The sequence below is a fragment of the Talpa europaea genome (assembly GCF_964194135.1).
Source record: "Talpa europaea genome assembly, chromosome: 9".
NCBI classification, from domain to species: domain Eukaryota; kingdom Metazoa; phylum Chordata; class Mammalia; order Eulipotyphla; family Talpidae; genus Talpa; species Talpa europaea.
Window position 1 is genome coordinate 47602888 of NC_140076.1, and position 23921 is coordinate 47626808.

The 23921-nt window shown below is 36.5% G+C and overlaps 1 protein-coding gene across 6 annotated transcripts in view; it reads left to right on the top strand.

The window, feature by feature from the left end:
- Positions 1-1240: 1240 nt before the first annotated feature.
- FUBP1 (far upstream element binding protein 1) overlaps positions 1241-23921 on the top strand; it is a gene marked incomplete at both ends in the record, with an annotated part of 28121 nt that continues 5440 nt past the window's right edge. The window contains 19 exons of one of the 6 annotated variants that reach the window (XM_084244302.1): positions 1241-1360; positions 7421-7511; positions 8339-8401; positions 9231-9269; positions 9724-9763; positions 10278-10330; positions 10419-10490; positions 10621-10678; positions 12511-12673; positions 12762-12860; positions 13295-13396; positions 13635-13737; positions 13841-13941; positions 14294-14435; positions 15359-15519; positions 17421-17572; positions 17652-17731; positions 20728-20865; positions 22853-22927. In XM_084244302.1, coding sequence (XP_084100428.1) covers positions 1241-1360; positions 7421-7511; positions 8339-8401; positions 9231-9269; positions 9724-9763; positions 10278-10330; positions 10419-10490; positions 10621-10678; positions 12511-12673; positions 12762-12860; positions 13295-13396; positions 13635-13737; positions 13841-13941; positions 14294-14435; positions 15359-15519; positions 17421-17572; positions 17652-17731; positions 20728-20865; positions 22853-22927 — 1852 coding nt within the window. The remainder of the gene's footprint in view (positions 1361-7420; positions 7512-8338; positions 8402-9230; positions 9270-9723; positions 9764-10277; positions 10331-10418; positions 10491-10620; positions 10679-12510; positions 12674-12761; positions 12861-13294; positions 13397-13634; positions 13738-13840; positions 13942-14293; positions 14436-15358; positions 15520-17420; positions 17573-17651; positions 17732-20727; positions 20866-22852; positions 22928-23921) is intronic. The other 5 variants (XM_084244304.1, XM_084244303.1, XM_084244305.1 and 2 more) reach the window with 5 other exon arrangements.

Sequence of the window (23921 nt, forward strand, 5' to 3'; positions counted from 1 at the left end):
ACCTCTAAAGGCAACAATGGGAAAAGTACTGTTTTAGTCCTAGTTCACAACACACAATGTCAAAGTTGGAAAAGTTCACTTTAACTCATTTCTTGTTATATAAAAGGTAAGAATTTGGGGAAGGAAAGTCACTATGATGGACTTCTAACTCGTCCTAATGATTCTGGGAACTGCTACAATTAAATTACGTCCCGCGAGCAGCTCAGGGCCTGAAAGGACTTGCTCATTGAAGCAGGCATGACAAAATACAAAAAATGATCTACTCCTGGGAGGGTAATTCAGAAAATTACATTTGAATCTCACAAGCTGGGGCTTAAAAAGCCACCAAGTCAAGTTTGACCAAGGAATGGACGCTATTCTTAAGTACAAGGACCTCAACAACAGGCCGTGGACACACACGATACTAGGTTACTAAGTTTAGTTAACACTTAATTTTAGGCACACTCACATCTTTAAACAATTTTCAAAAGGGCGGTCATACTGTTACAGCCTCATCCACATTTACACAGAAACATCGAAATCAATTTGAGAATTAGCTGAGGCCTCCAGCCTGAATTCACCCCCACTTCTGATAAAAGCCCCCAAACCTGACACTCTGTAAGTGAAATACAGGGACACTTTACTACCCTGAAAATCAAGCCGAGGTGCCCCTAGGCCGGGTGGACGTTTTCGGCAACATCACCGCGCGATGTCTTGGGCGCGCTTCCCCCAGGCGCCCTCGGGTTGCAGCGCTCACGAGAAGCTGTTGCGTCGCCGTTACGCCCGCCGACGTCATACCCTTCCCCAAGAAATACACAGAATAACTCAGTGGAAAATTTATCCACACTACCTCCCTGGGGTGGCGACCGACAAGAAACTACTACTTCTTTACTTCAGGTTTTCAGCTACTCCGCGCCAATATCACCCACCACCATCACCACAGAAGCGCCACCGCACAGACGCAAACCAACAGCGCGCGGAGAGGAGGCGCCAAAACAAATCCCATTCTCGCGAAACTTCAAGATGACTCTCGCGACATCTCTGGCTCTCTTTCCACCCCCCGCCCCCGGTCTACCCCCTACACCAGCTCGTTGCTTCAAAACATCGCGAGATTTTCTTCTTTCAGTCCCCGCCCCTTTACGGCACGATGGTCGCACAAGAATGTGATACAGCCTCGACGGCCGCCATTTTCTTTCTTTCTTAGCAGTTGGCTGGGAGAAGGTCTCTGCGAAGAAGCGGTAGCGGCCACTGTGCTGTAGATATGGCAGACTATTCAACAGTGCCTCCACCCTCCTCTGGCTCAGCTGGTGGCGGAGGCGGTGGCGGTGGTGGTGGAGGAGTTAATGATGCTTTCAAAGATGCGCTGCAGAGAGCCAGGCAGGTAAGTCTGGACCGCGCGGCGGGATCCCCACCGCTCACGGTAATTGGCCGATGGCTGAGTAGGCCGCTACTCTCGCACATGAGGAAGAGGGAAAAAAGTGCCCTTCCGGGCCCAGAAATGTGCGGAGATTCACGGTTCCCCCACGTTGGTAATAGCTAGGACTGGGTTTTGTGTTCCTGGTGTCTAAGGCACTTAGAAACCCAACGCGTGCTACGCAAAAAAAAAAAAAAAAAAAAATGGCTTTAGGTCTTTCTGCCGTTTCTGCAGCCCTCGTGTTTCTACAAGGAGTTCATTTCCCACTGCCTTTTCCTGAGAATGAATATCTTCTATGGGATAAAGCGCGCGTAGTAAAACACAATAGTATGGAAGGTTCTGGTAAGGAGTTTGGGGAAGGACTGGGGTCTGCCCACAGAAGCCATAGGGAGGACAGGGTTATGTCTCTGAAGCAGTCTTGACTACTCTTTCGGGGGATCTCTCGCAATTAGTCTTTCGGGACCGTTCACGTTTACACCTACAAGGAAGAGAAGTAAGGGAGAACTGGTATCCCGGGTTGGAATCCTTCCTCGGAGCGGGATTTACGTGTCAGTCTGTTCTACCAGTCCTTCCCCCTTATTTCTCAAAATGGCTTCAGGCCCATTATATCCGAAGTTTCAATTTGAATCTGCCTCTCTATTCAGAGTCGTAAAGTAAGTAGACTTCTTTGTATTACGTAGGTGCGTACAAATGCCCTAAAGGCACTTCTTTCCCAATCTAAAACTTAAAAAAAAAAATAAAAGGGCTATGTACTTCAGGAAATTTGAAGATTGCTTAGTTGGAACTTTACCTTTATTAGATAATTCTTAATTATGATTTCAAAATGTATGGACTTGTATGTAAGCGAAAGAGTCATTCTTATGACACTGCATATTACGTGCTGGACCTATTCCGCAGTTTTATGCGATAAGTAATTAGACACTCTGGTACCTTTTGATTGCTTTAGTTCACCTCGTTCACTTGTTTCTTTACCCTGCAGTTCCATGAAATGATTATTTGAGTCAAAATTCATCAAATATTTACTGATGTAACAAATCGTTATTTTCATAATGCAACCCCATTATATAAATGTACCGATACCAGTTCATAATTACTAATATTTAGCGGGGTAACAAAAAGTCATTAATGCGAATTCTTTAGAATCAGTGCTAATTCTGATTTTTCTTTTTTCACTTTTCTGAACTTGTTTAGCGACTGAAACGGTTATATGACAGGAATTCCGTTATCGGGGTTATATTAGATTGGGCTGGAAGACTCACCTGAATTATTTTATTCATTCAGCATATTGGAATATTTGTGCCAGACACGCTATTTAGGTACTGCAGACTTTTAATATGTGGATTGGATTTCTGCCTTCTAGGAGGAATGATATAGTCAAGGAACCAAATGTAAATATATATATATATATATGTGTGCTTGATAGTTCAGAAAGGAAAGAATAAAATATGGCCAGTGTTAATTCATGCTCTTGTTCTATAAGCATTTATGGATTTCCTGCTATGAGACTAGATGAGTGCTATGAAGCAGGCACTGTTCACACCACCAGGGAGTGGGGTGCCCAGCTGCTTTAGTAAGGCACTGATAATTAAGGCACTGAAAAATGAGTGAGTTTGACCAGTTGAGCATGTGCATAGGTGAATGGGGCTTGGGAAATAGTAACCCAAGAGTGAAGTCCCTGGAAGATAATATAATGTTAGATGGAGGAGGAAGGGTGGAAAATGAGATGAGAAAGGTTTTTATGAGTGCAACTCCTGAAGAAACTTTGCGTTGCCGTGCTTGAATTACAAATTGAACGATAATTTCCTAGTTTAAGCTGGGTTTTTTTAATACAGAAATTGTCTAGGGTAATATAATCTGCCCTGATCACTCTGCTATGATGTGATTCTTTACAGATGTCTTTGCTGTAGAGATTTGTTTCTTTACAGAATTGATCTTAAATCTGACATCCCCAAATTTAGCTTTTGAGTTGACTTAAAATTCCATTGCTTGCTTTTGCAGATGACATGTTGTTAATATCTGGACCCCTTTTTCCTTATTTATATTATCGGGATATTTTTCCAAATTCCCATCAAACCTTGTTTGTTTTCTCCATGCAGAGTGTTGTGTTGTGTGGAAGGGAAAGGTTTAAAGAACTGTGTACAATGGAGGATGCTATTGGCATTTTTCGCTGGACAGTTCTTTGTTTGCAGAAAAACAGGACAAGTGATTAGGATCCCTAGTCCCCCCACCTGGTATTTACTCTGGCTGATTGTTGCCATCTGGTAGTTTAGGTCCAGTTGCCCAATAGTTTTTCCACAGAATCCTGATAGTTTATTTTTTTAGTGTGAAATATCCAGACTTTTAAAGTACTCTGAGCTAAATTTCACACAGGAGCAGATTGCTTTAGCTTAGGGTTTCCCATCTGTATACTGCCAAAATTTACATTTTTGCATTTCAAGCTGTAACTCCAGAGAGGAAGAATTGGGGTGCTTTGAGTAGGTCTTTAGTAATCATACTAAATAACAAGTTCTGTCCCTGAAACATTGGAAAATTAAGTACTCTCTTTTTTATTCCTCAGGTGTTATATGTGTATAGATAGATGTGAATAAGAGAGACTAGATGAGTGCTAGTTCATAAGCTAAGCAAGGATAGGCGGTATCACTTTCCTTCAGAGTGAAATTAAGTTAGTCATTCAGTACTCATTCTTGAAATCTTACCTGGAAATTGTAAAAGTGACTCACTGCATTATGTTTGAATGCAACGACAATTTTGTACAATAGATTTGTTGACTTGATGATTCTCACCATCAGTGAAAACTTGCATTGAGTATTTTTTTCCCCAACATTTTGTGACAGAATAGCGAAGCTTGATTATGCTAGTGAAAGCAAAAATTCCTGTGTTGTAGAGAGGGAACATTGTTAATGAAATGATGCTCTCGTAATATTTTTGGTATCTTCGACACTTCACATTTCTATTGCATGGGAACTGAATCCATCAGGACCTGGTTCATAGTATTAAATACATTGAATCAACAGGTATCTGCAGCGATTTAAAATGGTAAAGAAATTTTGTTTTGAAAATAGTTTTTTCAAATTTATTTCTTAAATGCCTACTTTCATGGCCATGTCATTTCCTAGGGATACAAAGAGAAATTGTTTACCATATTCATTTACAGGCATTTTTCACAAAATGTAACTGTCTTGGTCAGGATTAAATAAAAATTTGTTACATTTTAAAAATCAAATGTTTGAAGTCTTTTTGTGAACTTTGCTTTAAAGTTGAATTGTAAGTATGCTGATTTTTGCATAATAACTTGATATTTATGTATTGTGTACTTGGCTGTGCTAATAAGCCTGTCTTGTATTCATTTCTCACAACCATCCTACAACATAGTGTAGAAACTATTTTCCCTGTTGTACTGGTGAATGAGGCACAGAATGCTTGCAAAAATTTGACAAGGATGCAGAGCTCTAGAAAGGAGTAGGTAGATACAGAATCTCTAACTTACTGCAAACCAGTCAGTCCCTAAAGCCCAAGGAATCGTATAGTGGACTGAATAATTGCAACTGCCAAATTCTTGGATTCTAGGAATAGTTTCTGAAAAGAATGAGAAATGCCGATAAATGAAAGCCCCAAAAAAGGTTTTTTCCTTATTCAAGAACTAGAGCAAGGTCCTTAGTGGAAAACTTGAATTACTGTAAATTGAAAGCAAAGAAATTGTCAGCATTTAATTCTAATCTAGTAAATATATCTAGTTGGAGGTTGAATTTTAGGAGTTAACTTTTTCTTAAATGAACGCATTCAGTGACCAAGGAAGTGTACATTTTCTATGATTTCTGAGAGTATGGTCATATCAGTGTTTTATCATTAGTGTGTGGGTTTTGAAATTTTGAGGAGGTGTTTTTTGGGTGACCTAAGTATCAACTTTCCTTTTCATTTGGATCATTTTAGAACTATTCAGTGAATAGAGAGTTATAAATACATGTCCTTTATCTGTGCAGGTGTCCGTTGGAGTAAAGTACTGCTACTCTATGTAGACTCAGAACACTTGAGTATTCACAAGTTAAACCATTTTCCTACTGGTAGTTCTCTTTTCTGTGGCCTGGAATATTTCTATCATAGTGCGTATCTATGCCCAGCAGTGTATTGAGTGCCTAAGAAACAATTCAGATATTTTGTGCTTTAAAATGGGGGAGTGGGGGGCAGCTTTCAAGTGTGATAAGGAAAAATTTGTTAGTTATACATTTTTATATTTAATCTAATTTGTGGTAGATGTTTGCATTTACAAAGAATTCTAGGAGCCCTAGAAGTAACACTTAATATATGGGAAGTAATTGAGAGAAAAGAGAGAGATTGGACTTAATTGATACTTAACTGCATTAAAGTATTGCATATACTTTATCTCCAGTTTCCTGATTGGGTTGGGTTGGGTTAGTTACATATAAGGCTCTTGAAGGAATTCCAGTGACAAAAAGTTGAGTTTTCTATTTAATTTTTTATCGTGGAAGATTTCAAACACACTGGAAGAGTTGAAAGAATGGTAAGTGCAATGTAGTTTCATGAGCCCATTATCCATCCTAAGTGATTAACCCATAAGGTAATTAGCATGAAGTTATGTAGAAATTGGGACATCTCCACTTTTGACTTACTATGTAACCTTGATTACCTCCAGAGATTTTTTTCACTTGGAAAATGGATATCTTAATCTCGCTAAGTACTCTGCCTTATAGAATTGTCCTGTTGATTCAGTGGCACAGTGATTTTTTAGAGTGTGAGATTTGACTTAAAACTTTCACTTACTTAAAAATATTTGTTCCATTTACTCTTTCATAGAAAAAAGCAGTAAATATTCACTGATTTGTGCTCTTTGTGATTATACGATTTTTAGTCAGGCGCAAGCAATTACTTGCTCCACTCAAAAAGTAGTGACTTTAATATAATTATGGTTCTGTAGCTAAGGCTTTCTTAGAGGTGCAGCTTCCCAGGCTCTGGTGTCTTCTCTTCCACCCCCCATGTTTCCTTACAACAAGATTGTCCAATAGAAATACAATGCAGGGCACATTATTTCATATAATCTATTAGATCCAAAATAACTTTTCAGTGTGTTCAATACAAGAAATTTTGAAATGCTTTACATTTTTATATTCCAAGTTTTTTCACTATCCAATGTATATTTTACATCTCAATTTAGATTAGCCACATTTAAACTACTCAATAACTGCATGTGGTTAATGTCTACCTTGTTAGTCAGGACTTAAAATCCTACAAAGTTTCCATACCCACAGACATGTTTGATGAGTCATGAGAGAGAACTATGGAGCTATATAGAATTAGGATCACATTTTCCTCGAGCTACTTTGTTTTGTCTTTTAAAGATTCCTGAATGATTATTCTTTGTTCTTACTGAAATGTATCAGAAGCTTAATTACAGGTGATAATTATTTATTGACTGACATTATTGGTGGTAGTAGTAAATTGAACTAATTTTGTTCTATTATGTGAGAGATACTAAAGGGTATTTGTTTGGCATACACACGTGCACACCCAGGTTTCCCCTATGATCGGAAGTAGAGTGTTCCTATGAGACCTTTCATAAACTAAAATGAAGAAATAGTTACTGTTCATTTATAGGGGAAATATTTTGAGATTTCCCAGATATCCTCCCTCAAAAAAAGAAAAAAGACAAAACATTAAGTCATGTCAAATAACACGTAAAGCCTAAAATAGCACTACATATATGAGCAGGAATGGTGGAATAAATTCACAACTGTGCATAGTAGTTCTCAAGGAAGAAACTTGTCTGCACTATTCTCACTGCTCAGGGTGTGTGCTACCTCTAAAAGCCAAAAAATAAGGACATTTGTCATAAAAGCAAAATCCTAGTCAGATTTTTGTTAGCAAAACAGGTAGTAATGTGGGTCTTTGGTGAAAGTGGCATAACTTGAGCTTTTGAAAAGCAGACTGCCTGTGTGAGGAAATTTAATACCATTTTAGCATATAGTTGTTACAATGCTAGCCTTAATGGTGGTATGTTTTTATTTTTTTAAGATTGCAGCAAAAATTGGAGGTGATGCTGGTACATCACTGAATTCAAATGACTATGGTTATGGAGGACAAAAAAGACCATTGGAAGATGGAGGTAATTTAAAAACCATAATACCTTTATTTTTTATACAGTGGTTAATTGAGGTGACTTTCAATATTTTTCAAATGTTCTTTTATTGAAACATTTATCATAAGGTTCCTAAAATTATAAGGTTTATATTGGCCTCAAAGGGTAAGGGGTGGTGGGGTGGGGGAAGAAACCTAAACGAGGTAAGTAATATGAGTCATCCAGCAAGTTTTGTCTTATTAGAAAATTCTCGCTTTCCCTCTTTTAGGATTGTGCTAGATTGATAGTTGCACAGACATCTTAATATACTGAAAGAAAAAAATAGCTATATAAAAAATTTAGGAGACATTTCACTGGTTTTTCCCATCTGACATGATTTAATCTTTGTATACTGTATTTTCATTATTTCACATTTTACTTTAAAGGTTGAAGTTGCTATAGTTTGCTACTCTAGAGTGTTGCAGGTTATACCATTTTTTATGTTACTTTTTTGTTTTAGTATCTTGCTTTATGTTTCAGGTTTAACTCAAAATGTGGCTTAAAATAGACTAACAGTGCCTTGTATTTTTAAAAAATAATTGTTGAAGCTTCTGAACTTAGAAGTCTGCACATATTTTTTGTTGTAGATTTGATGTATGAATTTTGATACATTTTCTTTTTGCCCTTTTATTTGCTTTTTTTAAGAGGATTTTGAATGAGCCTATAGAAATGTATTTGTAGCTTTTGATCAGGAGTGCTTGGTTTTCTTTTATTTAAGTGTTTCCCATTTATGGTGAGGTTTTAATAAACAAAAAAAATGAGCTAATGATGCTTCAGATGTTGTATGTAATGTATTCTTTTTATTTTATGTGTAGATGGCTCTTGGACAAGTCCGAGCAGTACAACACACTGGGAGGGAATGCCCTCTCCTTTTAAAGGCAGGAATTTTTATTTATTACCTGTGTTTAGTATGTAAACGTGAAATAAACCAGTGGATTCTTAAATGGACACAAACATTTCTTGGATTATGTGTCTGAAGTTTGCTGTAAAAACAACATTCTGATGTTTAATCACCAAAGTTTCAAGGGGGGAGGCAACTGTAGTACTTTTTAGCTATAGGTTGTCTATTCTAAGGTATGCATTGTATTCATCTGTGTAAGGATGTAGATGAAGATAGTCATGTAGTTGCTTTGAGTTTTTTTTTTTTTTTTTTTTTTTTTTTTTTTTTGCTGAAGTTTATGCTGTGAAATGTTTGGTTAGGAACAGAAGAACAGTTTAGTTTGAGATTGCTTTGTAATATGATTTTTATTTATTTTGCATAGCTTTGTGGTCACTGTCAGATATACTCAACTTTTGATATGTCAGATTTTCACATTTTGATAGTTTTTTTTTCCTTCCTATCTTCAGTTCGTACAGTGGGAAGCATCATTAGCCTTTAGCATGTGAAATTTTGCTAGTAATGTTCCTAATACTTTGTCTTGTATCATTCTAAAGTGCTTAAAATACATTAAGGTCAGTGATATAATATACAAAGATTTTCTTTACTGTCTGTGCATCTTTTAAACATGAAGAGAATGAAAGAAATGTAATTTTTCTTCTTTTGATTACTTAAGAGTTTTGGCTGAGTTGACACTTTTGGTTGAAATGACAAACCATGCCCTCAGCTATTTCAATAAATGTATTTTGATATTCTTGCTTGGGCACAGGGGAGCTAAGGCTTATATTTGTACTTGTTGGCAAAAAGTTAAAAGTCTCTTAATTTTACAGATCAACCAGATGCTAAAAAAGTTGCTCCTCAGAATGACTGTAAGTATTTATTTTAAGATGCGTTAAAAGTTGAAATAAGTGGGTTAATTAGTATTGGGGTTTTCCCTATCTTTAAAGGTAGTCGAAGACTGAGTATTCTTGTAGAATATCGAGCTTGAATTTCTTTAATATGTATTTTTTTCCCTATCTTTATAATCCCCACTTTAATTATGAACAAGTAGATACTAGGTTTTAGTCTCTAAGTTACTGTATGTGTGCTCATTGTATATAAAATGAAAAGGGACAGTTTTTTTCTATACTATTGTTAATGATGTCTGCTCTTCCATTGACTTTCTTGTCCACTTGTACAATGTTCAGTTTATGTATTCTATATAAAATGTTGCTGTCTTCAAGTTGTGGTCTGATTGTCAGGGAAGGATTTTAGAATTGCTTGATTTGATTGATAGGACTGAATTTAAATTTTAAATTTTCATTTTATTTGATTTTTGGGTAGCTTTTGGATCTCAGTTACCACCGATGCATCAGCAACAAAGGTATAGTTAAATACTTTTTAAAAACTACTTTGCAAGTTTAAACTGAACTGGATGTAAAAACATGATTTTTAGTGTGTAGTAATTAGTCTGTGATCTTTTCCCTATACCTGGATTATATAGTTCCTTTCCCTTCATATGTAAACATGATACATACAGAATGATCACTTTTCCTTTTAGTGAGGTTACATTTGTAATATGGAAGGATGGGTGGAATTAGTCAACATTTTAGAAGAACCAAGGTGAATCGTTGACACCCAACATTCACACCCCAACTCCTTTGTAGTTCCATACCTTGGACTTTTCTTTTCACCGTACTCTTCTCACTTGATGTATGCCACCTTTATTCATATTTGCACTATTAACTATTTAAACCTTATTTAGACTGCAAGTTATATGTGCCTGGAAACAATTTAAGCCATTGGGAGTCATTAGACTTCCATTTTTATAAGTAGATTCCCTTTCCTATGTAAAAAAAATTATCTTTATTTGAAGAAAAATGTCTCTTATTTCTCAGCAGGTCTGTAATGACAGAAGAATACAAAGTTCCAGATGGAATGGTTGGATTTAGTAAGTGACCTAATTTTTAAAGCTTTGAAAATATAATCAAATATATTTTTACAATCTTTCAGCAAATAATTTTCTTTTTTCTTCCTAGTAATTGGTAGAGGAGGTGAACAGATCTCACGCATACAACAAGAATCTGGCTGCAAAATACAAATAGCTCCTGGTAAAGTTTTTTCTCTTGGTATTTTCAGAATGATTAGAAAAACAGCATTTTTTTAAGTTGCTGGTAGAAATGATGCTACCTGTTAATTTTATCTTGGCATAAAATTTTCTTTTTTTATTTTTAATTGTAGACAGTGGTGGTCTTCCAGAAAGATCGTGTATGTTAACTGGAACACCTGAATCTGTTCAGTAAGTATAAAAATCTTGACTAAACCAGCCCCTCCTTTTCTACTAAAGGATATTGTCCCTGTAATTGAACCTGAGTTTAGTTTTTTTCTGCTTTAGTAATGTCTAACAACACATAAACATACTTGAAAATCCTTCCATCTTGGGAAAAAAACCTATCTGAGCCCCACATTTCCATTTCTCCTTTCCAACAAAGCTCCCTAAAATAGGTCGCTCTGCTTGAAATAATGTCTCCTGGTATATTTTCATTTTCTCTTGAACTTTGTACCAGTCAGTCTTTTACTCTCACCATTGTACTGGAATTAGTCTTTTCAAGATCCTAAGTGTCCTCCACATCATTCTTCTGTCAGCATTATTTGAGGAACACATATCACTCACCTTAAGAGACCCAACTTTGTTCTTTCTCAGTCTGTCTTGGTTGACCTACCTTATGTTTCTGACCTTAACATGAAAATGTGACAGGGACTCACTCATGGCCTTTGGGTTAAGTCTCAGCACTATCACCACTGTGGCCTGAATTCCATCTCAGGGAGCTAACCCACAGCAGCAGACCTTTCCTGTCTTGTCTGCTGCTCCCCTTGGCAGTGTATTTTAGTAAATCTGCCTGTTCTGCTCCCTGTTCTGTCTCTGGTGAATCCTTTCACTCCCACACCTCTGGCCTACACCCCAGTTCTTCTACAAATCTTTAAAAAGGGGGAGGCAGTAAAATGCAGTACTTATATCTATACATACTCTTTTGATGATTTAGTGTACATTTTATATGCCTAAGCAGTGCCCTTAGTTTTGCTCACTTTCCCTAAATTCCAAACTCATTTCTTGCTCTTCACTCAGAATCTATACTTGAATATCTCTTACATATCTCAAACTTTAGATCAGTGAAAATTGAATGCTTGTTTTCTACCCCATTCCCAGCCTACTCTTATTCATCTCAACCTTTAAGTATGTTTAAATACTCTCTCTTATGGTTCACTTATCCACACGCAACTTTTGGCCATGTTTTCTTTGTAATTTATTTGGAATCCAGTGTCTTGCCATCTTCTTTACTATCCCTTTATTTGTGATGGTAATTGCTTATTTTCCAGCATATTTCCATTCTTTTTAGCCTTGTCCAATAGTCCATTCTGTATCATGGCCTGGGCAATCTGCCACATTGTTCACTTGATGTTTTACCATTCTTCACCCAACTCACTGTGTTTGGTCTCCATTTAGGTGCTTTTCTGTTATTTCAGCACCGTGGGCATGCTTTTCATTTGAATTTGTCAAACTTTCTATTCTCTGGAACATTTTCCCACAAGAATTCTCAGTTACTCTCCTACTTTCTTCAGCTTTTGTCTCTATTATCTTGTTATCAGTAAGATCTCCCATATCTAGTTTTCATAAAACACCCTTTACATACATCCTGTTTTACTTTTTTTATAGCATTTAGTAAGTGACAGGCTGTTTTTATTTTCTTGATGAAGTTTAAGTCACTGTTACTGGAATCTTCTGTTTTGGTCAGTACTGTAATCCCATTATGTACCTCACATATAGTTGACACTTTTTAAGTATTAAATGCAAAAAAATAAAATTTTTAACACATGAGAAGAAAATAGTGGTTAAAAAATGTAAATTCATTGTTTTAAGTCATAAAGAAATCAGCTTAATTCTGTTTTTAGCAGTACAGTGCTGCTTCTTGGAAATCTTTAACTGTTCTTTCAATTGAAATTGTTGCAATTTAGCAGAAAGGTGCCTTAATCTATATTGAGGTGGGAGGAGTACCTGATTATGTTATTTTATAACATAAATAGCTTTTGGGTATGATACAGCTTACTATTTAACTGTTAATTTATTAACAGATCAGCAAAACGGTTATTGGACCAGATTGTTGAAAAAGGAAGACCAGCCCCTGGCTTTCATCACGGTGATGGGCCAGGAAATGCAGTTCAAGAAATTATGATTCCAGCTAGCAAGGCAGGATTAGTTATTGGAAAGGGAGGAGAAACTATTAAACAACTTCAGGTATTATGTTTATAAAATGATTACTTCTGTTTTGTAGCCAATTTCCTTCCAATCCCATTTGTTAATACATGATTTCTGTGATTAACAGGAGCGGGCTGGAGTTAAAATGGTTATGATCCAAGACGGACCTCAGAATACTGGTGCTGACAAACCTCTTAGGATTACTGGAGACCCATACAAAGTTCAAGTAAATTTGTTTTTATTTATTTATTTATTTATTTATTTATTTATTTATTTATTTATTTATTAGGCTTTATTGATTCATACAAGCACTGGGATACAGGCCAGAGGCACGGGAGGGCGAGAGAATTCACCAGAGACGGAGCGGGGAACAGAACAGGCAGAATGACCGAAACACACTGCTGAGGGGAGCAGTGGGCGAGACAGGAGAGGTCCGCCCCGTCATGTGGGACTCTCCCTGGCCAGCTGGGAATCAAACCCGCGCCACAGAGACTGCAGACAGCTTCACAGCGCTGCGCTCAATCCGCTGCCCCACTGGGCAGGCCCCTGTTAGTATTTTTAAAAGATGATGGGGTGGCAGGCATAATGGACAAAATATGCACGAATATTATAATATTTTGAGACATTCTTTCTAAATTGGTTAATTTTTTTCTACTTTAGCAAGCCAAGGAAATGGTATTAGAGTTAATTCGTGATCAAGGTGGTTTCAGAGAAGTCCGAAATGAGTATGGGTCAAGAATAGGAGGAAATGAAGGGATAGATGTAAGTAAAAACACCTATTCAGAATGTTTGTATAGTTTCCTGTTTTGTACTATCTTTTTCTAACATTGTATCCTCTTTTCCCCATATTCTACCTTCAGTAACAATATGTATTTTTTATGCATTGTGTACTTTTCCTTTTTAATGTAAACATACTGTTGAATATATGTATATAATTTGAGATAGGTTGATTTGCAGGAAATTACTTTCTTAATACATGATTTTTTTTTCCCCCCATAAGGTACCCATTCCACGATTCGCTGTTGGAATTGTAATAGGAAGAAATGGAGAGATGATTAAAAAGATACAAAATGATGCTGGTGTTCGAATACAGTTTAAGCCAGGTGAGTACACATTTAATTTTCTGAGTGTTGGTAACTGTTACTTTTGACACTAAGACATTTAATAATACTAAGTTAACCAAATTTGTTCTTTTTTGTTTTGAAGATGATGGAACAACACCTGATAGGATAGCACAAATAACAGGGCCTCCAGACCGATGTCAGCATGCTGCAGAAATTATTACAGACCTTCTTAGAAGTGTTCAGGTTTGCTTGAACATAATATTATGTACTCATATAAAAATGTTTTCCTTCACTGAATCTGAAAGTGACTCCCACTATATTTTTATTAGAATGTGTTTGATGATACATTTTTAACTGAAATTTTAAATTACTTTGAACTAGGCATCTTGGAGCAGGAAAAAAAGGCTGCATAAGTACATTCACTTACTAACTCCAGTACAAAAAGTTAGTTATTACTGCTTGTTTCAGCAGTCACCTCCCACCTTCTCTTAATTTCTGGCTTAGGAAAATAAAAGCTGGGGGAAATAGGCTTGTAATAATTTTATTATGAAAAGAGTTTATTTCTATACTGACTTTATCGCCTCATTCTCTTTAGGCTGGTAATCCTGGTGGACCTGGACCTGGTGGTCGAGGAAGAGGTAGAGGTCAAGGCAACTGGAACATGGGACCACCTGGTGGACTACAGGAATTTAATTTCATTGTACCAACTGGGAAAACTGGATTAATAATAGGAAAAGGCAATGTATTTTAAACTCTTAATGTTTTAATGTGTGCTTAAAAATTGAACACATGATTCAGTTTTTCTGGGTACTTTCTGTTGCTGTTGTAAACAAGTAGCAGAGACTTTTCTTGGATGTAGTTTATTTTATTTTTTTATTTTTTAAAGATTTATCATTTATACAAGAACTAGGCTAGAGGCGTGGGAGGGCGAGAGAATTCACCAGAGACAGAGTGGATAGCAGAACAGACAGAATGACCAAAAACTGCTGAGGGGAGCAGCCGGTGAGACAGAGGTCTGCCACGCCATGTGGGTTTCTCTGTGGTTGCCCGGGAATCGAATCCTCACTGCAGAGGCTGCGGACAGCTTCACAGCATTGCGTTCAAACTCGCTGCGCCACCAGGGAGGCCCTGGATGTATTTTATTGAAAAAATGTTTTTCTGTGGACTGTAGTAATTGAAATATGAATTAAGGACCTTATATGCATACTTTAAAGAAAATGAGTGAGATTTGAATTACACTGACTTCTAGAGAAGACTACCAATAGTTTAATTTTTAGCCTAAAAATTCTTCCTTCTTACCATAATGTGGTTTGGGTGTTTTTGGTTTATTTAATTGTGGTAGTTTATATTTACATTGCTCTAAAATCTGTTTATTTGAAGTGAAATAATTTGAAAATATTTGGTAAGTTTATAACAATTTGAAGGTAGAGTATAGGCATACCAAGTTATGTCTTAAGATGTGTGTTTTATGAGAAGCATAAAATACTTTATATAATTTGATTTAAAGTATAGATTAAGTAGAATAGTCTAATAGAATATTGTCAGATAGAATACTGGTCACAGCTTTTTTAATGACCCATTTAATTGAACCATAACATGTGCCTTTTCTTGTGAGGAGCTCCTCTGAACCTTGAGAGAAATTACTATGTTTTAATTTTAGGAGGTGAAACTATAAAAAGCATAAGCCAACAGTCTGGTGCAAGAATAGAACTTCAGAGAAATCCTCCACCTAATGCAGATCCTAATATGAAGTTATTTACAATTCGTGGCACTCCACAGCAAATAGACTATGCCCGGCAACTCATAGAAGAAAAGATTGGTGTGAGTATGCTTTAAACTTCCAGTTTAGTGTAGACCCTGATAGTTTAAAAGGACAATAATTCATATGATCTGTAAGTACTACACAAAGAAATGTCCATTTCTATTTGAATGATAACATTATGTGATAGTTATGTTTAATATAGAAAAGATTTTCCAGTGGCAGGTGTTAATTTGGGTATGGGTAAGCATTACTGTTGGGGTCACTAGAAGGTTGTGGAACATACTTGAAGGAGATAGTTACAGAGAATTAAATATTAAAGAGTTATGTAGCCAAACCTGTGAAGCAATATGCACCCCTTACTTTATGGGAGACATTTATATATTCTGGTAATAAACTGACTCGATCATTTGGGGCATTTCAAAATGTGGACCACTTTGGCATTTGTAACACACACAATTTTGATTCAGTATGACTGGAAGAGGGCCTGGTTTCTTATTTTAGAAGTTCCAGGTAATTCTGATGCACTCCCAAATTTGGAATTTTTTTCTCTAGAAAATTTTGCTGTTGAAAGTAAAGTTCTGATTTCCTTTTTGTAAATGAGATAAATAGTGCTTTACTGTGGTCTTTTACTATTGATAAATAATATAGTGTGAGGTAGCATCTTAAATTTTTAATTAGTTTTTTAAAATTCTTGATGATTGCCATCCTTTGAAAGAGATGCAAAAGAAGTTTGAAAAATCTTGGAAATACAAAATACGATATTTTGTATTGTGTACAAAATAAATATTTCTTACAAAAATATATATAAGCATTGTAATTTGTATAGTATGGACAATGGGTATAATTATTTGCAAAATGGCATGGATAGATGCCAAGGCAGAAAAATGAATAATGTCATAGTTTTGGATTTTATTATACTTAGCATACATGGATTAGGATTTCTTCCAGGTTATGGGCCCCCCCCCCCCAAAAAAAAAAAAAGTTCCTCAGAAGTATTTAAGTGTAGTGGTTATGAGAGCATGAACTCCAGTGTCAGGTTCAGGATGCTATGAAAATGTTAACTACTATTTCTGTAACCCTTTTTTGGGAAAGATAAGTGATAACAGAATTGAGGGATAATGATAGCATTTAGAGACTTAAGAACAGAGAATTCATAAAAGGGACTTTAAAAGTCGTGAAATTTAGCTACCTGAGAAAATTGAAAAATTTGTTGTTTCATCCTTTGTGTTAAAATTGTTTTCTGGTCAATATTTGCTGCAGGGAAGAAGTGTGTTTTAGAACCATTAAATCTGGTGGTCTTTACACATTGGTTTGTCAGAGAAGTTAACCAAGCATTATTCAGTTGTGGAATGAATATTCTGATTTGTTAAATGTTGGTATTTTGAAAACTTATATGTAAAGGGCAGAGGAAGAAATTAATCTCAATTATTATTCTAAATAGGGTTCCAGTGACAGAAAGGTTGTGAGAAGGACCTTATTTTATCGAGCAAGAACTACACTATCAGGTTGTGTGCACTACACAGTTTATAATACAAGACCAGAGCAGTTGGGGGTATAGATTGTCGGGGTGATTGTCTGTTACTGGAGTAGATGCAGAGAAGACCTAAGGCTAGGGACCTCATATTTAATTAGTTGCCATGATTAAAGTCATAAAGGAAGAGTAAAAGTAAGAATTGTGAAAGGAACAGGAAGTAGTAAAAAGCAATATTGTAAAAAGACTAGACTAGAAGGTAAAGGAAATGTTTGAACTCTGATAATTTTGATTTTAATGAATTTTACGTCGTTAATAGGGCAGAGTCAAGATAGTTTTTGCAACATGGATGAGGAAAGTAAGGAAAATATAAAATACATTACTTGTATCTATATAAAAGGACAGTAATGGGAAGTTACTTGGCCATTGAATTGCTTGACCAATACTGTTCTGATTTTTTTGTCTTTTTTTTTTTTTTTTTTTTTGCAGGGCCCAGTGAATCCTTTAGGGCCACCTGTACCCCATGGGCCCCATGGTGTCCCAGGCCCCCATGGGCCTCCTGGGCCTCCTGGGCCTGGAACTCCAATGGGACCATACAACCCTGCACCTTATAATCCAGGACCACCTGGCCCAGCTCCTCAGTAAGTATTTGGGTTTAGTTTTGGTCTTTTCCCTGAGAATTTTAGCAAGTTGTATTTATGTATTGCTTACCTTTTTCAGTGGTCCTCCAGCCCCATATGCACCCCAGGGGTGGGGAAATGCATATCCACACTGGCAGCAACAGGCCCCTCCTGATCCAGGTACAAAATTTTTGTTTAATATGAATTGTTTGTTTGCCACTCCAGTTATATTTTTGAATTTTCTTCTGTTGATTTTACTTGTGTGCGTTTTCTGCATTCATTTACCTCTTTCAAAAGTGTTAGGTACTGTTCTTCTCCCATCCTGTAATTTTCTTTACTTCCTGGTCAGGGGGTCATTTAAAACCACTTAACATTCATTAATGATTGTTTTTTTCCTCACCTATTTACCTGGCTTTTTTAGCCTCTCTCATTGGCATAGTTTCAAGAAAGGTACTATATTACAGCTTCTTTTCCACACATGGTATATTTTTTGTTTCTCTAAAATTAACTAAAATCAGTTCATTAAGATTCTTTTAAAAAGCTGATAAGTTGTTTATATGCACCCTGTATTATAATTATTTCATGGAAAGAGTGCACTTTGGAGCATAATTACACAACATAACAGCTAATAGCCACAAATTTCCGCTCATTCAAGACACAGATTGAGTATACTGGAAGGCAGCTATGCTCACCACTATACCACCAACGCACCTAGGTTGAGTATACTGGAATCTTGATATGCGGTGATGAGTTCACATTCTATAGAAGAAGAGTACACTCCAAGTGTTAGCAATACTGTGATAGAAAGATTGGCAAAAGAGGGAACAAATAAGATTTACTATATAATAATTTAGAAGTCTTTTAAGAATGAAGGGACTTTGGTTTCCCTCTTATAAGCTAATTGGGGTGGCATGATTTATCAGTCTAAGAATTGGTTAATGATAATGACTTCTAACATTTGTCTTTGGGTACCAGCTAGTTAGATACTGTACTGTTCATTAGAATTAAGTAATTTTTTTATTAACATTCTGTGACTTAAAATCTGTTTGTATGAAGAATTAGTGAGCTGTTGAGAGTTTGTGTAGTAGTCAAGAATTTAGATTTCATAGTGAAAGAGACTTAGGATACTAGTCATAGTTCTAGAACTTTACTAATTGTGGGATATTAAGCAAGTTTTTGAACCACTCTAAACTGTTATCTAGGAAATGATGATAAATGAATATAATCAGTTCTCAGTTCATACTGTTTTATGTGTAGCTATGAAACTGGCTCTCCTATATGGTCATTATATTCAGGAGCACAGTATCACTTCTTAAAACCTATTTAGCCCAGTTTCTCTATCCAGTCATGGTTTTAGGTGAAAGATTTGTATTTGTATATAGGTAACAATAGTACTGAGACAGACATCCTATGTAGAAAAATAATTTTTTTAAAAAAGATTTATTTATTTATACAAGCACTGGGTACAGTCAGAAGCATGGGAGGGTGAGAAAATTGACCAGAGCCAGAGTGGGGAGCAGAACAGGCAGACTTGACAAAATACACTGCTGCAGGGAGCAGCAGGCATGGCAGGAGAGGTCTGTCGTGCCGTGCCATGTGGGACCCTTGCCGGTGGCCGGGGATCAAACTGGCGCTGCAGAGGCTGCGGGCAGCTTCACAGCCTAGCACTCAACCACTGCGCCACCAGGGGAGGCCCAGAAAAATAATTTGTTAAGAAACGTTTGGATGGTGGCATAATGCATTCCAATTTTTATCTGTAAATCTTTGCTCCAGCCCTCACACAAATTTCACTGACATCTAAGTAGCTGAGAATTGGCTGCCCATTTGAGATGAAAGCTAAACACGTTACATATAATACAGACTCTGGCTAAGAAAATAAATTCTTTTTGAGAGAATAAATTAATAAATATCATATCATGTGATACTCCTGGTAAAAAAAGAGTAAGAAAGTTTCTTTTCTTACCCAGAGATCTCAAGCTGTTAATGCATCAGTTGATATTTATGAAGGAAAGTGAGCCCAGTGTAGAAAAAGTATGTGGCCAAAGACTAGATATGAACTTAGTAACTTCTGAAAGGTACAAGCAGTTCAGTGTCACCATGACTTTTGAATGTTGGAAAGTTGACAAAGGGGGATAAAGAGGCTAGAATAGAAGGATAATCCTGGGATTCCAAATTAATAAAGATATTAAATGATATGCTGTATTTCAAAACTTTTGGGCAGCTCTCCTGTCTGCCTGTGACTACGCAGGTGCCTCTTTTTGTTTCTTTTTTCTGATAAACCTGTCCTTTTAAAATGTGGCTTTTTTAAATGCCATCGATAGTCCTGAAAACTCTGGGGAATAAATGAAAAGTTGTAAGTAGGGTAGTGACATCAAGTTTGTGTTTCAGGATTGTCACTGTGAAATATGAGATGAAATGGGGCTAATCTTTTTTTTTAACAAGATTTTTGTGTCTTGAAAACAATACAGAATGGAATTCATAGTTCTAATTGTTTTTTGTACACGTTAGTCCCTGTAAATCTTTTCCTTTAGTAATAACAGTTCTGCTGCATAGAACTGTTACGCTTGAAGCAAAATCTTGTTTTTGTTTTTTAAAGATTTATTTTATTATTTATATATACAAGCACTGGGTACAGTCAAAAGCACGGGAGGGTGAGAGAATTCACCAGAGCCAGAGCGGGGAGCAGAGCAGGCAGAAGGACCGAAGTGCACTGCTGGGGGGAGCAGCGGGCGGCAGGAGAGGTCTGCGCACCATGCGGGACCCTCCTCCGGTGGCCGGGGAGCAGCCGGGGATCGAACCAGCGCTGCAGAGGCTGCAGGCATCTTCGCAACCCAGCGCTCAACCGCTGCCCCACTGGGGAGGCCCAAGCAAAACCATTTTATAAAAAAATAGGGCACAGCATGGTTTGAGACAAACATTGGCTTTGGAACCAAAAAATGTTTATTCATATCTCAATTCTGCAACTCACTAGTTTTCTAGGAACCAGAAATGTCAGTTTCTGAACCTCAGTTCTCTTTATAAAGCTAAAGATAACAATGAAAATAGAATGTGAAAGTTTTATTTTTGATGTCCAATTAATGTTTTTAATATAAATTTGTCAGAAAAGGGGTGTTTGAGAGAGAGGTATTGATAGTTTTTGGACTTTGGGTGAAACTTTGAACTTTGGTTTATTCTAGCAAAGGCAGGAACGGATCCAAATTCAGCAGCTTGGGCTGCTTATTATGCTCACTATTATCAACAGCAAGCACAGCCACCACCTGCAGCTCCTGCTGGTGCGCCAACTACAACCCAAACTAACGGGCAAGGTAACTATGGTAACTAAAAAATTTTTTTTTTATCTTGTGAATTACATATGAAATGTTACAAATGTTAAATACTTCTAATACTCAGTTATAACTTCAGTAGTCACACTTTTCTTATTTAGTGTTACTTTGAAATAGTTGTAAACTTTCATAAAAAATCTACATAATGCAACTGTTAATGTCTTACATTCCGATTGGCTCCATTGTTTATCAAGTATGTCCATATCATTATCAGTATTTTTCAGAACCTTTAAGACCAATTTTCTCTTTATTATTTATGTTTAATGTTAATTTTTAGTATGTATTTGTAGAAAAGGTGTGTGTGTTACTTTTTCTGCCTGTTTCCATAGTCATGATGTCCCATTACCCTTAAATACTCTAGTTTTACTCCAAAAAGACTAAACTGTCATATAGCCATACAAATCAATATTACTGTCGCAGTAATATTGCTTACTCCTTCCTTACTCCATTTCACCAGTTGTCCCCAAAATTTCTATGTTGTCATCTAAGATTGCATTTAATAACATTTCATGGTTAGTTGTCAGTCCTGTTTGGTCTCACTAATCAGGAATAATTACTCATTCCTTTTCATGTAGAGTATACAGATTCCTTGCTTCATGGGATAATGTCAGTCTTTTCTTATGAAGATGAATTCATGATTTTAAAGTCTTAATTCTCGGCGAGAATACAGTAGAAATGATACTGTTAGTGTGTTATATCAAGAGTCATGCTGTTGACCCGTTTCATCTCTGGAGATGGTAACCATAGTCAGTTGGTTATGTTAGTATCTTGATTATACTATAAAATCATCATTTTTCTCTTTGAAATTAGTCTTTTCTGGAGAATTATACTGAGATTCATCTGCTCTCATGTTCATTAATTTTTGCCCATCAGTCTTAAGTTTCACTAATAACACCTGCCTGGTTCACGTACCACTGTGATGGTATTTTCTGTTTCCATCATCTAGTTTACATTTATTGGTTGGTATTTTACTGTAAGGGAGAGCTTTCTGTTTCTTTACATCAATGTGGATCCCTGTTTTATTCAGTAAGTTGTATTTTAAACTGTCTTTATTATTTTGTCAGATTGTCCAAGATTTGGCCCTTCTGTAGTGCCGTCAAGATGGTTCCTGTATCTTCTTCACACATCTGTCATTCACTAAGCAATCCTTACATTCCTTTTTTTTTTTTTTTAAGATTTATTTATTTATACAAGCGCTGGGGTACAGACCAGAGATGCGGGGGGTAAGAGGATTCACCAGAGACAGATTGGGGAACAGAACAGGCAGACTGATTGAAATACACTGCCGAGGGGAGCAAGGCGAGACAGGAGAGGTCTGCTGTGCCATGTGGGTTACTCTCTGGCTGGCTGGGGATCGGACTCATGCTGCAGAGGCTGCAGATTGCTTCATAGTGTGGTACTTATCCCCTTGCGCCACCAGGGAGGCCCCATCCTTACATTCTTAAATACCAAATTGCCTTTTTGTGTTCTTTGGGCTCCAGCCCCAGAGCCAGCCATTTTTTTTAAGGAGCTCTCTGATTCCTCTTAGTAAGAAGTTAATACTTAGAACACACTGCTACTAAACTGTTGTTTGCTAGTAGTGCCTTTCAGTGTAGAAAGCTAGGAAATAAATTTACATGTATGCATACCTACATATGTAAAAATCCCATTCGATACATGTATATTTCGAGGTTCTTTTTCCCTTTTCATCCTTTAAGTGATACCTAGTGAGCTCTAATTCCTTACTTGTCCAGTGAATTCACGAACATGGTTAGTGAAACCACTCTTAAAATAAAAGATCATCTTTTCTGTGTACCACTTCTGTATCACTAGTGTCCTGTATTTTTTCACCAGCAGGGCTACAGCTACCACACAGCACATTCCTCTTATTTACTCTCTATGGCAGGCCACACTCCCAGCTCCTCCATGCAAGAAAAAGAATCCAAGTTGTCTTGTAATACTCTTAGTCTAATTTTTTGTTATGTTTTTCTTAAACAAGGAGATCAGCAGAATCCAGCTCCTGCCGGACAGGTTGATTATACTAAGGCGTGGGAAGAGTACTATAAGAAAATGGGTATGTTCTAATTTTATAATGCATTTAGTTGAAATATTTAGTAAATACCACATTATGAGGCTGGAGGTGTTGACAAAAACATATTTATACCATGTCTTTATTACCTTGGAGTTATTTCATCTATTAACTTCAAAAATCCTGAGGTGGAAAATAATTGACAAAGAGCACATTTCAAAATCACTGGACTTTCAGGCATCAAGATCACTACAGATAATTTTACATTTGTGGTTATATAAATGCATTTTTATTTCTAAATGCATCTGTCAAGCAGTTACATTTGAAAGTAAAAATTTTCCCACTGGCACACATACCATTTTATCACCTACAGTTTTTTCAAAGACAGTTATGTGTTTCAGTAGCCTACATGCCATAAATTTTAAAGTGTTGAGCAAAAATTGGTCGCGTGTGGCATTATTTTGCTACACTGTAAACAGGTAAGAAGGTTTATAGTGACAGAAGTTAATAACATTTGCATATATGATGAAAGAGAAACAAGTATCTAGAAAGGCCATATTTCAGTAACAATAGAGCCTATATGCCAAGCATAGTGATAAATGCCAAGAATGCAATTGTGGATATAACAACTAAGAACCCTGTCTTTCTGGTTATTATATACTAATGGAGGCTCAGGTACTTCACAAGTATATTACTACAAACAGCTGTGAGTAAAAAGAGCTTATCTTCATTGGCATTTCACATGTACATATTGGGAAACATCACGCAAGTACTAAGTGGTGGGACCACAATTGTAAGCATACCTGTCTCCCAAATTTAATGTTTTAGGGGACCTTTTTTGAACCTGATGTTATATTTCTGGGCAGTAGTTTGATCTTTCCAGATGCTTATGTTTTTAGACATTTAAAGTTAACACCTATATTATAGCCAGTTGTCACAAATGAAAGCTGAACTGATAAACTTGCTCATCCCTTACTGGTATAGATAATAGGATTTTGTGATAAGATAAAGTCTCCTTGTAATGGTTAGTGTAACTTTT